This window comes from Neolamprologus multifasciatus, chromosome 7 (assembly GCF_963576455.1).
Source record: "Neolamprologus multifasciatus chromosome 7, fNeoMul1.2, whole genome shotgun sequence".
Taxonomy (NCBI): domain Eukaryota; kingdom Metazoa; phylum Chordata; class Actinopteri; order Cichliformes; family Cichlidae; genus Neolamprologus; species Neolamprologus multifasciatus.
Window position 1 is genome coordinate 60,252,960 of NC_140445.1, and position 17,049 is coordinate 60,270,008.

Here is a 17,049-nt window from a genome sequence, read left to right on the forward strand (position 1 = left end):
AGATGATCTGACTAAATAAACAGTCACAATCGCTCTCTGTCCCTGCCTATCCCGCAGGTCTTTCACAGAAAAGGGACAAAATGAAAATCTGTGTATATTACAATGATGTGCATCCCGGAGGAGTCGAAAGGGAAGAGTGAGGGGAAAATGAATAGAAGAATTGCATTTTTATCATCCTTATTATGAGGAGCCTTCCAGAGGTCTGCCTTGCTTCTTTCTCTTATTCCCTATTCACTTAGGAATTTATTTGCTTATGCAGAGATTGTTATACTTGCTTGTATCTGCCAGGCCAGCAAATGCAAAACTGTATCAATACCTTCTACAAGGTCCCAAAACAGTTGCCTAGCAGGTGGATGGTCTGTTTATTTGTGATCTTTATGTATTCAGTGCTAGTTACTGTCCCCTGCAACTACAGGGACCACATGTTTGTCAGTCCCTTCCTGAGGCATCTGTGTTCTGCTACAGTGAAATGCCATATGCCCCCAAGTTGGGCTTAACTGCTCATTTTTCCCCACTCAGTCTAGTCCAATCCACAGACTACATATGACTCTTTGAAAAGAGATAGGACTTTCCAAACTATTGTTCTCAAACAATTACTCTATATGTCTGTTCCTGTGCTTATAAAGCCCATAGCTGTCATCATCCTTGCCACTAGCAGGTTGCCTTGAGAGACTGAACTGGTGAAATAATGGCTCCCCACTGGATCATGTGAATCATTCTGATGACTGTTTGATAAATGTTCCACCACCCAGGCTCTGGCTCGAATAGTAATTTCTCTCTCCAAGTGGACTGGCTGCCAAATGACAACAGCCTCCATACACATGCCCCCCACCTAACCACAGCATCTTTAACAGCCCCTCCCTTCAACTCCTATAATTACTGTACTCTATAAGTCAGGTTTAAGACCAGTCACTCTAAATCAGCCCTGAATCAGCGTGTGTTACTGTGTCCATTGTTCTCTTGTCTGAGCTCTGCCAGAGCTGGTGCAGAAAAGGGCATGGCTGTCCTGGCATTTTCTATAATGGACTTTTTAGTTAAAAGACGGGGAAATAATAAGCAGATCTACGTGTGGGAAAAGACCTCTTTGTGTTTGGTTGGAAGTTAAGACCAGGGACAGCTTGGGGTTAGAGTTGACAGACAACAGCGCTGCTCTTTTCACACAGCTTGACACATAATGGGACCAATTTTTCTCTCTACATCTCTCCCTAGTGGCCATGATTTGCTCATTACATTGATGTAGGGGGACTGAGGGAGGGAGGCAGTGAGGAAGAGAAACAGGGCGAATGACCAGGAAATAGAGAAATGGTGTGAAATTTAGAAGCGGAGAATTCACCACTACTCTCATTTCTTTTAAAAAGTGTCTGGATCTAACCCACTTATGAAGGTGTTTAACAATTTGCCGAGAAATCCTCCCTTTGAGGATGCAGAACGTTTGAAATCTTGAGGAGTTGTTTGCGAGATACTATCCTTCAGCTGACAGACCTTCTGTGTAAACCAGCACCAGACAGTTTGGGAAAAGAGAACTAATGCATGGTTAAACAAGACAAATTCAGTGAGTAGATATTTATGTGACTGGAGGTCCCCTGGCATCAGCAGCACTGCTCTTCAATCAGGGAAATCTACATTTAATTAACAAAGAATTAAAGAGCATTGTTATTCTGATTAAAGGCGCTGGTCTTGATTTTCCACTCTTCTCTACTCCTCCTGAATCTGGCTTAGGGTTTCTTTTGATTTTCTGCAAGTGGATCAACATCCATTTGGATTGTCTACTCAGGTCTCACTTTTCAGATTGCTATACTATATTCACACTGCAATCTCTGCATATTATTGACCCCTCTCTCTATCCAATATTGGGTTGGTAATAGGATTAGCTTTTTTTCCCCCCCTTTGAAAAATGGTTCTTAAATGTGACTCTCAATTGTTTCAGCTTAAGTTCTTCTCCACATTGTTTTTACTTACCAGAACAAAAGAGACGAATGGAACTGGTCCAAAACCAAAATAACTGCAGTGCCTCAGGGTACTGCAAGACTTGGAATGAACTAATATGGTCCCAAGACTAGACTATCCAATAAAATGAATATTTGGAAAGCAGGACATGGAAGATATTGGGGTGTCAGGCTGTCAGCAGCTTGTGGGGGATGTTATTTGTAGAAGCTGTGATGTTGTTGTGTTTCTCTGCTCTCTGTTAAAGCTCCAGTAGTCGGGATGAGCCAACAACAAATGCAGGCGAGCAATATGAGGTCAGATGAGGCCTTGAGGGAGATCATTCAGATGGCTGTCACACTGTGATTGCAAGCACGTTAACCTGTGGAACAGAGGGAAGGGTGGGTGGTAATTAATCACCTCATTGGAATAATCACATATTTGATTATTAACAAAACCTGAAAAGAGAGGGCCGAGCAGAGGAAAACAAGACATTGAGTGGGAGAGACAGCGGAGATGAACGAGGGGGAACATGAGTAGTGGGGAAAAGGGTTTGTTCTGGCAGGTAGCTTTGACGAATAGCTCCGTACTGAAGTCTACCTCTTTGAGTATTAATCTACCCAATCATGTCTCCGGATGAGGAATGGAAAAAATGGACAGTAGGAGGTGACTTACCGAGAATCGGCTTGAAGAAGTTGTTGAACGTGCTTTGAAATTTCAGATAAGAACTTGCATACTAAACGCTTAATATTCCATAACGCGGTGGGAATATGGGAGTGAAATGCCCCCTTTACCTCGATGCAATCACAAAGATGCACACATTCTTCGTGACATTTTGAAATATCATGCAGTAATTTTGGTTTAGTCTATTCAAATGTGGACATTGCTGACATTTTATTCCCAGTGAGGAAAGTAGGCTAGCAGTGCTTCTGCGGAATTCATCCATTGTCCATCTTTGCTATTGACACTTTTCTTTAAGCTGCTATGTGGCTCGGGCTGTCAGGGGATCTTTTTTGGACTTTTGGCTTACATAGTTCTCCTGGAAGGTTTGATCTCTTTCCCCCTTTCCTTGTCACAGCATGCAATCAGCCCTAAGCCCTTTTGTGTTCTCCATTCTGAGCTAAGCCTGTTATCCTGTGCAGCTCCTTTACACAAGATCACTACTATATCCCCTTTCTCTGTCTTTCACCCAGTACACGTTCCCTCTTGTTCTTTTGTCCGTCTAGTTCTCTGTGTGTTCTTGTGCTTTGTACACATAGATCTATAAGTAATGATTCTGATTCTGATAATTCTGAAGTTTCTCAGGATGGATTAGTAGGAAGTACTTTATATTTATTTGAACTGTTCTTCAGCATAATCCCCCAAACACCAGAGCAAACTCACAAACAGACGCACAGCAGCCCCTCCCATACATATAGAGTATGTAGTGGCCCAGCCATATTTCTGCTCACCCCTCCCTCAGCACACACCTGCTTTATGGTCATTCAACTGCACACACACACACACGCACACACGCACACACACACACACACACGCACACACACACACACGCTGTTGTTTGCGGTTTACATTCTGGAAAAAATGAAAGAAAAGAAAAACCACCCCCACCAAGTGCAAGGTGTCAGTTCAGTGGTGCATTGCAAACTCCTGTATGTCCTCCTAAACTGCAGCCTCTATGTCTCCCAGGGTTTGCTCCTCACATTCATAACACTCTGCTCGATGCCAGGTGGCTGTCTCCACAAGTCCTCTTTCCCATAAATCAGACTGTCTTTGAGTTGATCAATAACAAGTCAATTAGCAGGCGTAGAGAGATGAGGGTCTCAGGGGGTGACTGCTTGTTTGTCAGGCAGACATCTGCAGCTCTGTCCCTGTCTGCCACAGAGTTAGGTGTGGCGTTTACCTTGGAAACATGTGGCTACTTGGCTATCATAAATCTAAATATCAACTATAAATAGGTCTGGAACATCTTGCTACAATCCATCATTTGCTTGTTCTTGGATATATAATGAATCAAGCATTGTGCACCTCGGATCTCTCACGTGTGTCTGATAGATATGAGTAGGCCTAGAAAACAGCACTTTTGTCGCCAGCTTCGGTCTGCGTAGTGGCTCTTCAGCATTTGCAGTAAGTAGGTGTACTCATCAAACAGAAAGAAAGAGACGGACGAACAAAAACTGCTACTGCTCTCTGAGGTCACACTTGGACATATGCGCCAAATATAAGCTGCAAAGCCTGCCAGTATTCATCCTGCTCTGCTCCCCTGTTAAGCTGACAAGAGCGGGAGAGACCCAACTGTTGTTTGGTGCCCACTGACTGTGTATCTAATGACTTGGCTGGCAAGGCCAATGCAACAGCAACAGGCTCCTGTGGTGAATACACCAGATTAATCCCCTGGATAATTACAAACAAGAATGATCTTGGGCAAATACTCCCCATACCTGCTGAGAAATTACATCAAATGATGCTGTCTAATTAAAACTCATTTTGAATGGTGACAGACACTGAATATTTGAAAAGATGAATAAAATGTGCCGCTTTGATGCTGACAGCTTATAGGTAAATGAGGTGCTGATCAAAAGAATTTGTGGACAAAAACCATGAAGCACAATGCAGTTTAATGCACAAACAAACACACCGACAGACAGATCAACACTCGTTAGTTTGGGTGTGTGCAGTTTCTATAAGTCATCATTTGAAGCATTATTTTTTTAAAATAGTAACCACCACAATGAGTGAGCACCCACACTCCAACATGACACACACACGTTTGCGCACAAATTGATATTCAACCTAATATGACTCACTTGTGTCACTGGCTTTGTCATTTGGTTTGTCACAGCAGCCCCCATTTGGACTGCTGAGGCAGAAGTCACAAACACTTAGACATGCCAGGGGAAAAGAAAGATGATTAGAATGAAGATTACAACAACAAGTCTTTGTTATTGTTATAGTTCCTCGCGTTTCTTGATTATTCAGATATTTATGCTGTTAAAATCCCCCACCAATATTCAGTTTTGTTTTTATCTTGTCCACTTATCCTGTGATCTGCTACGTCTCTGCACTTTCAGCCTTTACAAAGGTTTAACAGTATTGCTCTTTCTGTCACAGTGAGGCCACCTGGATGAAGATAGCTAGACATGCAAGTGTGTCTAGCTGAGGATAAGTGTGGTGTGGTGAAAAGTTGTTTGTTTTGGGGGTATGCTGTTGGATTCTCAGCATGCACATGTTACAACTGTTCTTTGGGGTTGACCTTGTTTTCTTTCCTCAGCTGCCTCGATCAGGTGGCAGTGGTTGACTGTTGGGATTCCACCAAAGGATGGGTATAAATATGAGGCCCAATGAGACAGTCAGGAGCATTCCCACTTTACCGACTCCCGGTAACAGAAGCTTCAAGCTGTGACTCAAACGTATACAGTATATGTAGGGTGTAAGGACCTAGCTCCAGGGCTTCCCTTGTGCTCCCATGCAGAGAGGAGCCCCCAAGGGAGCTGACGCCAGCTGAGACTGAAAAACAAGGTAAGAGCCCAGCTGACACACATGCACACAGGCTCAGCTGTTTGTCTCAAAGGGGAGTTCAGCATGTGAAGTACACACAGAGAGAGAGAGCTGAGAAAATAAGGAGACTGACAGATTTGAGCCGCCAAGGATGAAAATGTAGTGAGATCATTGAAAGATGGATAGACAGAAGATTCAACTGTGTGAATGCCGTAGGTGTGAAATGGTAAGAGCAAAGATTGAACTATTAGTTTCTAAGATTGTTTGACTGCTTTATCGTCAGAACTGGTAATAGAACCTAGATAGTGTGGGAGAAGATGAAATAGGGCCCATCAGTGTAGCACCGTCATTGATCATACCTGTGCTGTATCATAAGAGCATTTGGCTGCTGAAATTGAACAATCTTGTGTTTGGAATAATTCTTTATGATGTTTATTCAATATGATGGTTTCTCATCTTCTTTTCCATCTGGTTTGGTCAATATCTATGTAATATGTAATACGTTTGCTGTGTTTCCGATTTTTCCTTGCATTAAAAGTGCCAGCTGGAAGCTTTCAGGGCTCCAGCTCTCCTGCCAGCCAAGAAAACAACTAATATAAATGATTGACAACCTTGCTGGGATAAGGTTTCCCATTTAGCAAACTTGCTGTGTCAAAGAAAAAAAAAAAAAAGTCACAGCAGCTTACTGAGTGATGGGCTTGAAGATGAGTGAAATGAGGATTTTGGTGTTGTATCGATCCCCTAGTGCTTGTCTCATGCATTTTACACAAGATCTAAATGCCACTTATGGTATAATACAGCAGTCTAGGTCAAGGTTTGCTCTTCTCTATTCAGTGGGAATTTCAGGGTGTTATGAGCATAAATTCAGCAGGAATCAAGTAAAGCTTTTGGATTGTGTCATGGTCTCAATACTGAGGAGACACTATTGGCTCAACCATCCCCGTGAAGATTTTTAACCTTCAAACCTTTTCTCAATATCTATTATCTTATACTACAGACGGCTGAAATTGTTTTTCATGCTTTTGCAGTATATCAAATGACCTCCTCATCTCTTCTCTCCTCTCCTTGCCTCTCCAGCACTTAAGCTCTACATCTCATCATGGCAGCAGAAAGCCTGGAGACAGATGGTCCCAGATCATCCATGCCGCCAGAGCTCCACCATCCCCACTCTGAGTATTCTCAGTGGAAGTTCAAACTCTTCAGGGTGAAGTCCATGGAGAAAGCCCCTCTGCCCAGTGAAACACGGCCTGAGATTTCACCTGCAGCTCCAAATATAGAAATAGATCATGCTGCGGGTCCAGGGAGTGTTATGAAATTATGCCTAGGAGGGAAAAGCAAGGAAAATGTGGAGGGCCCTGGCAGGAGAGTAGATGTGAAGCTACAGGAGATGGAAACCCACATGGACCACCTCAGGTAATCAAATTGTTACATTTTGTGAATGATGCTATGTTATGTTCATTTGTTTGATCTGACACTATTTCCCTGGCTCTTTATAGGGGTTTGTGTCGTGTCTGCGGAATGGTTCTGAGGAAAGTCAAAGGACCGGTGCACGATGTTCACGGAGATCTGGATGAGGTGAGCAAGTGTGCCTTGCGTAAAATGGGCTGCAAGTTCCCAAGCTGGCCAGAAGTCATCCTTAAAGTCTTCAAAGTGGACGTGACAGAGGACACAGAATCTGTCCACCCCCTTTCCTTCTGCCACCGCTGCTGGATGGTTGCCATTCGAGGTGGGGGCGTCTGCAGCTTCACCAGAACAAGAGTGCCTGAGTGGAAACCTCACTCTTCCCTGTGCCACCTCTGCTACCCCAAAAAAACATCATTCCAGAGGACTGGAAGGAAGAGGAGGAAAGTCATTCCAAGAGCACAGAGCCTGGCAAAAAGGGCCAGATGGGACTGCGACGCCATCGCTGTTGGTGAGAGGAGAGTTCTGAGACCATTTGGAGACCGTCATGGTTCTGCTCTCAGGGCCTGGAAGAAGTTCAGCGTCCAGAGAGAGCAGTGGGTGAGGAACATTACACGCTGCCAGAAAGATCACCTGAGCACCAAGCTGCTCTCTGAGAAGCTCCCTGTGGACTTTGTTGCATCTTTCACCTGCCTAGTGTGTGACCACCTGCTCTCTGATCCAGTTCAGTCCACCTGTGGGCACCTCTTCTGCCGTAGCTGCATTGTAAAATTTACCCACGTTCTAGGACCTCACTGCCCTGCCTGCAACTCGCCCTGCACACCCGATAATCTCACCTCACCTGCCAAAGTCTTTTCATCTGCCCTCCATTCCCTACCTCTGCTCTGCCCCGGTGAGGGATGTCGTGAGCAAGTGAGGCTGGACTCATTTAAGGCTCACTGTCTGAGCCACGAGCTGAAGGAAAATGAAAACCAGAGTCTGTCAGAACTTGATAACTTCCTACTAACCAATAAAGGGGGAAGGCCTCGCCAGCACTTGCTCTCGCTAACCCGTCGCGCCCAGAAGCATCGACTGAGGGATCTGAAGAACCAGGTGAAGGTGTTTGCAGACAAAGAGGAAGGTGGTGATCTGAAGTCTGTGTGTTTGACGCTGTTTCTGCTTGCACTGAGATCTGGGAATGAACACCGTCAGGCAGATGAGCTAGAGGCCATGATGCAAGGTAAGAGGCTATTATAAGGGTTTATGTTCAATCAACACAGCCCTCCGTGGCAAAGAAAGGGAGATACAAACAAATGAAAACCATGATAGTGTTTGCTCATTAATATTTCCACCTACCCCCGAGGAATACAGTCATCTCATGAATAACAATGAAGAAAAGTCCAATATGCAGGAGACATAAGAAAGCTTTCTGTGATTTTGATTGAAAAGCATTTAATTATTGTCCATTTCTGTCTATTGAACCACTGCTGCTGCACATTCAACCCCTCCCTGATTTTCTCCCACTTTCACTTGTCTTGCCTGTCAGTCTCTCATTCTCACACTCCCTTTAATGCACAATAACAACTCTTGTGAAGGGGCTGTTAGAATCAAAACAACATCAGCAGCTCTTGTATCTGCAAATTACACAGACAGCACCATCCTCCTCTCTGGGGAATAGAAGGCAGCTGGTGTCTGTTTTCATCTACAGCCAATACATCACTATTGCCAGCTTCACTGATTCGCCCTCTGTCCCCTTATAACATTTGAAATTTAGGAAATATTGGATTTTGTAATCAGCGGCTTGTGGGCTTTTGACAATGAGGCATTCACATTTGGGTGTAAAATTTACGCTTCTGTCTGTCTCATTGTAGAAATTACTCCAAATGTGGGATATCAAATGAGGAAATTTTAGATACTGCAGTATTTTTCAAAGCACTAGAAATAGGCTTCTGTGGATTGGTATTAAATAATTCTCTTCATGTGTCAATCCTTTCCTCTTGCTTTCTTCTTATGTTGAGACTGTGCCTCTTTCTGTCTCTCTCTGAAACTTTATCTCCTCTCATTTTCTCTCTCTGCAGGCAGAGGCTTTGGGTTGAGTCCTGCTGTGTGCCTGGCCATTCGGGTCAACACATTCCTGAGCTGCAGTCAATATCATAAGATGTATCGGACTGTCAAAGCCACAAGTGGCCGCCAGATCTTTCAGCCCTTGCACAGTCTTCGAGCTGCAGAGAAGGAGCTTCTCCCCGGTTTTCACCAGTTTGAATGGCAGCCAGCTCTCAAAAACGTGTCCCCATCCTGTAACGTTGGCATTATTAATGGGCTCTCTGGATGGTCTTCCTCGGTGGATGACGTCCCAGCTGACACTATCACTCGGCGCTTTCGGTATGATGTGGCACTTGTGTCTGCCTTAAAGGATCTGGAGGAGGACATCATGGAGGGGCTGAGGGAGAGTGGGATGGAAGACAGTGCCTGCACATCAGGTTTTAGTGTCATGATCAAGGAATGTTGCGATGGCATGGGTGATGTCAGCGAGAAGCATGGCGGGGGACCGGTTGTTCCTGAGAAGGCTGTTCGGTTTTCTTTCACTGTTATGTCTGTCTCTGTCCTGGCAGACGATGAGGAGGAGGAGGTTACCATTTTTACCGAGCCAAAGCCAAATTCAGAACTGTCCTGTAAGCCTCTGTGCCTGATGTTTGTGGATGAGTCAGACCATGAGACACTCACAGGTGTCCTGGGGCCCATAGTTGCAGAACGTAAAGCAATGAAAGAAAGCAGGCTTATCCTGTCCATGGGTGGTCTGCCTCGATCCTTTCGCTTCCACTTCAGGGGCACGGGATATGATGAGAAGATGGTGCGCGAGATGGAGGGGCTGGAGGCCTCTGGGTCCACGTACGTCTGCACTCTGTGCGACTCCAGTCGTGCAGAGGCCTCTCAAAACATGGTGCTGCACTCCATCACCCGCAGTCACGAAGAGAACCTCGAACGCTATGAAATATGGAGAACCAACCCCTTTTCTGAGTCAGTCGATGAGCTGCGTGATAGAGTCAAAGGTGTGTCTGCAAAGCCCTTCATGGAGACGCAGCCAACGCTAGATGCATTGCACTGTGACATTGGCAATGCTACTGAATTCTACAAGATCTTCCAGGATGAGATCGGAGAGGTGTATAAAAAGGGCAACCCCAGCCGGGAGGAACGGCGCAGCTGGAGGGCGGCCTTAGATAAACAGCTGAGGAAGAAGATGAAGCTTAAACCAGTAATGAGGATGAATGGGAACTACGCCCGCAGACTAATGACCCAGGAGGCTGTGGACGTGGTGTGTGAGCTGGTGCCCTCAGAAGAGAGAAGAGAGGCCCTGAGGGAGCTTATCAAACTCTACCTCCAAATGAAACCTGTGTGGCGTGCCACCTGCCCAGCCAAGGAATGCCCCGACCAGCTATGCCGCTACAGTTTTAACTCTCAGCGCTTTGCTGACGTCCTCTCCACTACCTTCAAATATAGGTACAATGGAAAGATAACAAATTATCTGCACAAGACCCTAGCCCACGTACCTGAAATTATAGAGAGAGACGGATCCATAGGAGCCTGGGCCAGCGAGGGGAACGAGTCAGCAAACAAGCTCTTCAGGCGTTTTCGCAAGATGAATGCACGCCAGTCTAAGACCTTTGAACTGGAGGACGTGCTGAAACACCACTGGCTGTACACGTCCAAGTACTTGCAGAAGTTTATGGAAGCTCACAAGGACTCTGCGAAGGCTCTACAGGCTACCATTGACCCAGTAGAGATCCAGGATGATGATGAAATGTCTTTGGAAGTTCCTGATTTTTGAATTTTCCATAACTGTTAACATTTGATTGATTTCTAGAGAATTGTACCATTGGTCAGTTATCTCTACATGGAAGTATTTTGACTTTCCAGAAAGTGAAGTCAGTCTCTTTCTGCTTCGGGCAAGAGGCCAAACACATTTTATGTTGTTTTTAGTTTTTATATTTTGGAACTCAGATGCTTGTGTGTTGTTAGATATTACAAACAGATTTTGAATAGCCAGTGTTTTGCACCTGAACCCATAAATGAAGATAATTTTATGGAAAACAATGCTATTTTACACTTTTGATGTTTGTTTTTCTTTCTTTAAACATTTATTTGACTTCGAATTGCTTTGTTAACTGTTAGTTGCTACACCACAAAGATGTGACAGCAGAGGCAACACGTTTCTTTTTCATACTCCTTTTCCTTTTTTTGGTTTATAAATCGACACCATCTGTGAAAAATGGTGCATTTTATTGTATTGCAAGGATATGACACATTTACGCATCGATATAGAGAGGATATTTATGGAAACAGATGAAAGCGCTGTAAGTCATAGAGAGAAATCGTGTTAAAAAGACCACATTTGTGGCCACTGTATTAATATATCATTTTAGCAGGAGCGAAATGCAATCACAGAGACCCAAATGTTCTTTGTTTCATGAGTGCCCTCTGAAAAAGATGACTTTAGTGCTTTATCGTGGGATCCCTGTGGGGCAGAATAGATGCCAGGTCACTTTGAACCAATTTTTATCTCGTTTACTTTTTGCACAGTGGAGGATAGATGATACTTATTTGAATTCTTCTCATAAAATAAAACATATACTGACCTTTTTGTTGATATCATAAAAATACAGTATGGTCCATTACGGTGCCTAATACCCCATGGACTCTCTAGCAGGCAGGGATTTTTCTTAAGTTCTGTATATAACCTGGCTCTTTTTCTCAGCTGATATATCTTCACAGCTTCAGTCGTCAGGGGAGAGCGATGGGTGAGAGCCAGAGAGACCTGATGTAAACTGAATTGTTGGCAACTTTATTTGTTTGATTGATTGATTATATTGTCTTTTTCTGCCCTCACCATTTTGAATTGTGACAGGCAATTTTGTTTTCTTACTTGATTGAATGTTTGATTTTATTTTACTGTCATAAATTTAACCATATGACAGCTATGAAATATCCACATTTCATTGGATACTTGTCACAGTGCTACCATAACGCCATGTTTTGGAGTGCATTATATAGCAACTTGTCTCATATTTGTGTTTGCCGTAATGAATTGCATTTCCAAAGTAATGGATGATGGATGATTCACAAAATTCTACTTCTGTCATGTTTCACAGTGTATCTCCTCATTTTGGGCTCACACGCATAGACTAAATGTACAGTTTACTGGGACCGCACAATACTTTCTCTGTTCATTCATTTTGCATACACTAAAGTTCCACTACCTACCACTACCTTCAAATTATGTTATGCTGTATTTAGTTATTTCTTATGTATTGTAATTGAATCAGACAACTTACCATCCTTTTGATGAGTTACTTTTGTGAAGTTTGTACTTTTTGTCTCTGTTTTCACCAGATAATAAATAAAAACGGAAGAATTGTGATTCTTGTTTGCTTAAATTATTATTATTATTGTATTTAATTTAATTTTGTATTAGTAACACAGAATTCAGCTGTAACATGTTAATAAAAATAATTACAATAAAAAAAAACAAAATAACAATGATCTTTTAGAAAACATTACAACAAACTAGATGCAGACCTGCATGCAGAGAATATGGAAGCACTAAAGAAATTCAGTTGATTCAATATGTATATAGCTTAGACCATTTAACTGTTCACAGCTCTGATTACGTATTGTTATACAGCATAAATATCATATTTATGCTCATGTTTATATAACTCTGAAATCAATTTAGTATACTTACTTAATACCTACTTAATACTGAAAGCTGGAGTTAGTAGTCAGTATATTCCTTAAGAGAATGACAAATAACTGAAACTCACATATAACTGGATCATTTGATATAAAATGTACCAGGACAACAGTTCACATTTGATCCCTCAAAATTAGCTAGTATGCTTTGTACAGTAACTTTAATGTTTAATAAGATTTTTTAAAATTTTACCTTCATACTGTGAATATTTTCAGAGTTACAGGGCTTTGAAGTACCAAAAGGTGGGTTAAAAGTTTTCTATAATTGATAAGACCTTGTAAACCTGTCAAGTTCAAGAGATCGGCATGAGAAACATTAAATTGGTACAATGGCTCAAATATGCTGGAGAATATAATGCAGTAATTCAAAAAATAATAAGTACATTTTTAGACTCATACCTCTATAGTGTGACTACCTGTAACTGTGAAAATTTGCATGCCTTCATTAAACATGCCAAATTTACTGTATAGAAAATTTAAAACAGGGTCATTAATAACAGCATCAGGTGGGAGGCACTGACTGTTTTAAACTGATAGGCTAATTAGAGTATGTTTTTTTAAGATAACAATACACCACTGTGAGGACACAAAATTACAGACTGAAAATCACAAATTTTATTAAGGATTTGTCAGTTTTATTGTACAAAACACTGCAAAAACAATTCAGCTCCATCTGCACTTTGAAGAAAGTGGATCTGTGGTACTTAAAACGTACATATGAAAGAAAGAAACAAACAGAATGAACCTTTTCACAGCTGATAAAAAGTAAAACTGCATTTTTGTTGCACAATGTGAAATCACAACAGAAACATTCAATAATAAAAGGAAATGTTGCAAATCTTCACAAACTGTAAACTGTTAATTTAACTCAAAAATAAATCAAGTAGGTGTGAGTGATAGTCATGTGATCTAACTTAAACTTGGCTTGTGACTTGATTACGTTCAGTGAGCACTTCAAGGTAGTTTGAGGGATTTTCTCGATTTGGTTTATTAGATTACTGTTAGGGTGGAAAAACATCCTAAGCATACAAAGTTTTCTTAACAGGCACACATCATATGAAAATCTGAGTTAGTCAAACAGCCGTCTGAAAAAGCTTCTTTTGGCAGGGGACATCTTGATTGTCAGAGGTCTTTTTTTGTCTTTAGCTTTCATGGTGATGCGCTTCAGTGGTATGATATGTCGAGGTGGGGTCATCTCCTGGTAGGGCAGGCCTCCGTGGTCCAAGCAGAAGTACTTCTTGCTGCCTTGAGAGAGTTTCAGCAGCAGGGTCTCAGACAGCTCCATGCACTGGGCGTGCACCCAGTGGCCCCCTTCCCCTCTGGAGCAAAAGATCATGGCTGGTCGGTGGAGCTCTGTGGAGTAGTATGGCTCCCATGTGTTGGGATCCAACTGACAGCCAAGGCAGCATTTTATCCAGTAACCTGTTTGTGATTCATCCTCTTCATCCTCTTCATTGTAAGCGTCCCCTTCTCCGTCGCTGCTGCCATCCAACTCATGTGGTTCACGGCCGAAATAGAGCTCCTCAGAATCTTCAAGAGGAGTGGAGTCATCATAATCCGTTGACTCCTGGCTACAGGCAAGCGTTCCATCTTCCTCTCTGGTCTCTCCCTCTGTCTGGAAGTTCACCTGGTAGAAGTAATGCATATCTTGTTGGGATGGCCTTCCCTCTGTGGGCACACCTAGTAGGATGCCTCCCTCTCCAGAGCTGCCACCAAACCAAGTGCGACTATGGATGATATCTGGGGTCCACTTGGGTGTTTCTACGGGGTCAAAGTGGATTCCTTTCTCATCTAGAATCACAGCAGTGCACTCCATCCGCTTTTGTGAGTCTGACTGATATCCACCTAAGATGATGTATCTATGAGTGGGTCCCGTACGTGTAAAGATGGCACTAGAGATAGATAAACCATTGTCTAGGGTTTCACAGGAAAGCAACGGGCTGCCCTGCAAAAGCTCAACATGCAGGCGAAACAGACGAGGTGGACGTGAGTCTGAGGCTAGTGAGTGGCCTCCAATGAAGTAGACACAGTCTTCTCTAGCAAGGGCCAGATGGAAAGACTGTCCATCACTAAGCTCAGGTAAAGTGTGAGCAGAGCAGCAGCCAAACTCCAAGTCAAAGAGGAACACCTGAGGTGGACAGTCTACAACACTGTTCCAGCTCTCTGTGGTCCTTTCTCCTGAGGGCATGTAGGACCTACCCCCAAACAACACACAAGCTGTCTTCCCACGACTTTGGACCATGCTCATTGTGTGGCCATATCGAGGTCCTGGCACTTCCGCCACTAGCTCTTTCTCTTTGCAGCAGAGCGTTAATTTACGATTGCAGCCACGACTATCCATGGTCAACAGGTACAAGCTTGATGAGATCTCATTATTTGGGGTGCGACCACCGTGGATGAGGTAACTCTCTGGAAGCCCATCATAGGGGTCGAGGCGGCAAACAGCTGGGCAACGTAGTGGGGGAAGGTAGCACGAGTCATTGGAGAACGAGATGGCCCTCAGCTTCATCTCGCCATGTTTAAACCGTACACCAAATACTCCTGTTGGACACGAGCGCTTAGGCCAACCCTTCTGGCCAAACAGCAGAACTTCACCATCCAGCTGCAGCAGAGAGCAGCCGGGCTGCAGAAGGCCTGCACAGTTCACTGGAGTTAATGGCTGCAGGGTCATTTTCTGGCAGGTGTCTGTGTCAAAACAGCAATGAAACACACAAACACAATGCGTAAGTCAGCTGTTGTTTGTGTTCATTCAGATGGTTGTAATTGTTCTTCCTGTTTATGAAAGTAACGTGTAGACGAGCACAGCTTAGGTAATCATAATATGCACTACAGGTCCTAAAATGTAGCATAGGGTCAATTATTTAGCCTTTTTACAAAAATCATGGCGTATTTAATAGCTACCAACACTTAAATAGTGACCAGATACATAAAGCAAAAGATATTATTGGAGTAATAATTATAAAAGATAAGTTGTAAGAGAACACTGAATATCAGTATTATACAGTTGCAGCGTAAATTATTACCATTAAAAGTGCTACTACATTTGATGTCTTCTAAGCCACTACCACTTTTAGTTTGCAAACTAAAGCGGCACTGCATTTTCTACAATCCTTTAACCATCTGCAAAAAATAGTAAAGAAAAAAAAATCCTCATGCATCAAGTTCACATTAAACTCTGAAAAAAGTGAGAAGGTGATTTGCCGAGAATGTTTCTAAGAATCTTTTTAAAGTGTTGTCTGTAGTGTGAACATGATGAGCAAAGAGACCTTGAGCTTGGCATTGCAAGAGCACAGCTTTACTCAAAGAGAGCGAGAACTTGTTATTCTTCCATTAATGTAGAATGGATTTTAGTTTGCTTACCTTTGAGCCAGTGGCAGGAAGCAGTGCTTGAATTTTCAGTGAATCTTGTGATCGCCAAGACGAAGTTAAAGTACTCTTTATGTAGCTGAACCTTGACAAAGGCAGACAGTGGTAGCGTTTGTGAAGCTTCGTTGACTCACAGACACTTCCAGATCTTGAGGTTAACAGTCTGTGACTGCTGCACACTGGCAGGTGTGATGCCTGAATGCTTTTAGTGAGACACTTCAGTGATATCAATGTAAAATCACCTTTGCAAAACCTTGGAAAATGCATAACTGTCTGCTGCTATATGCAATTTGTGTCGCTTTATTAATACATTTTTCACATTTTCGATCCAAAAGAATGGGGAACTCCTTCATTTGCTCTTTTTTCCACCATTTTCTTTAAGGAGATTTTTTACACTAATTAAGAAGTTGTGTTGCAAACTTTGCTTTAATTAAGTGATAAAGACAAGATAAATCTTTAAACCTAGAATGGGCAACCTGACCTATACTGAGGAAATAAATGCTTGTGGAAAAATTAGATTTGCTCTCCACTAGCTGGAAAACAAGCAGCACTATATGTTTGAATTTTACTATCTTGACAAGACACGCCTAGTTTTTTTTTCTTTTTTAATTTGGAGGATCGAAGTAGGCATTGCAAATATGTGGAAAACCACTACACGTGTGCCATCTGTGGTGTAACATCTGTGAGACACCCATCTGAGAAAAGACTCCCTAAAGAAACACACTGACCGACATGTGAAATAAAAGTTTAAATGCCACAGTTTGAAATAATAGAGCTTGCCACCATGTTATCTTAATTACTGTAATTACTGAAGCAGATGCAAGCATTCAGTTAATTGCATTTAGACAAATCAAAAGTTTATTAATATGCTTCCAAGATTAACTAGGAAATTAATCCAGGAAATTGCAGATTACTTAAAATTTTATGATTATTGAAGTGTGCAGTCCTAAAATAACTTATTCCCAGTACCAAAGTAGCTGAAATAGTCAGATAGTTAACTTGACGTACGTGACTGAAAATAGCAGTTTTCTCACTTGTTTGTTCTACCAAAGCTTGAAAAACAGAACACTGTTAAACCCTTTACTTAATTATTTTTTCAACTACAGAGAAGGTTGCTTAAAAAATGTTGGTGACAGA

The 17,049-nt window shown here is 42.5% G+C and overlaps 2 protein-coding genes across 3 annotated transcripts; one reads left to right on the top strand and one right to left on the bottom strand.

The window, feature by feature from the left end:
• The first annotated feature begins 4,018 nt into the window (after positions 1-4,018).
• On the top strand, positions 4,019-11,938 carry rag1 (recombination activating 1). 2 transcript variants are annotated; one of them, XM_085168917.1, is made up of 4 exons: positions 4,019-5,439; positions 6,496-6,831; positions 6,915-8,038; positions 8,877-11,938. In XM_085168917.1, the coding sequence occupies exons 2-4, from the start codon at positions 6,518-6,520 to the stop codon at positions 10,622-10,624; spliced, it is 3,186 nt and encodes a 1,061-aa protein (XP_085025043.1). In that variant the 5' UTR covers positions 4,019-5,439; positions 6,496-6,517; the 3' UTR covers positions 10,625-11,938. The 2 variants fall into 2 exon arrangements, with proteins under 2 accessions (XP_085025043.1, XP_085025044.1); XM_085168918.1 differs by having other exon boundaries at positions 4,019-6,831.
• A 1,067-nt stretch (positions 11,939-13,005) lies between these two features.
• Positions 13,006-15,452, bottom strand: rag2 (recombination activating gene 2). The gene has a single exon (XM_085165469.1). The coding sequence runs from the start codon at positions 15,215-15,217 to the stop codon at positions 13,616-13,618; it is 1,602 nt and encodes a 533-aa protein (XP_085021595.1). The 5' UTR covers positions 15,218-15,452; the 3' UTR covers positions 13,006-13,615.
• Between the last annotated feature and the right edge of the window lie 1,597 nt (positions 15,453-17,049).

Bases quoted from the DNA above. Each gene is read 5' to 3' on its own strand.
- rag1 (XM_085168918.1), top strand. From the start codon at position 6,518: ATGGCAGCAGAAAGCCTGGAGACAGATGGTCCCAGATCATCCATGCCG. The intron at 6,832-6,914 runs GTAATCAAATTG...GGCTCTTTATAG, and splicing joins ACCCACATGGACCACCTCAG to GGGTTTGTGTCGTGTCTGCG. The intron at 8,039-8,876 runs GTAAGAGGCTAT...CTCTCTCTGCAG, and splicing joins GCTAGAGGCCATGATGCAAG to GCAGAGGCTTTGGGTTGAGT.
- rag2 (XM_085165469.1), bottom strand. From the start codon at position 15,217: ATGACCCTGCAGCCATTAACTCCAGTGAACTGTGCAGGCCTTCTGCAG.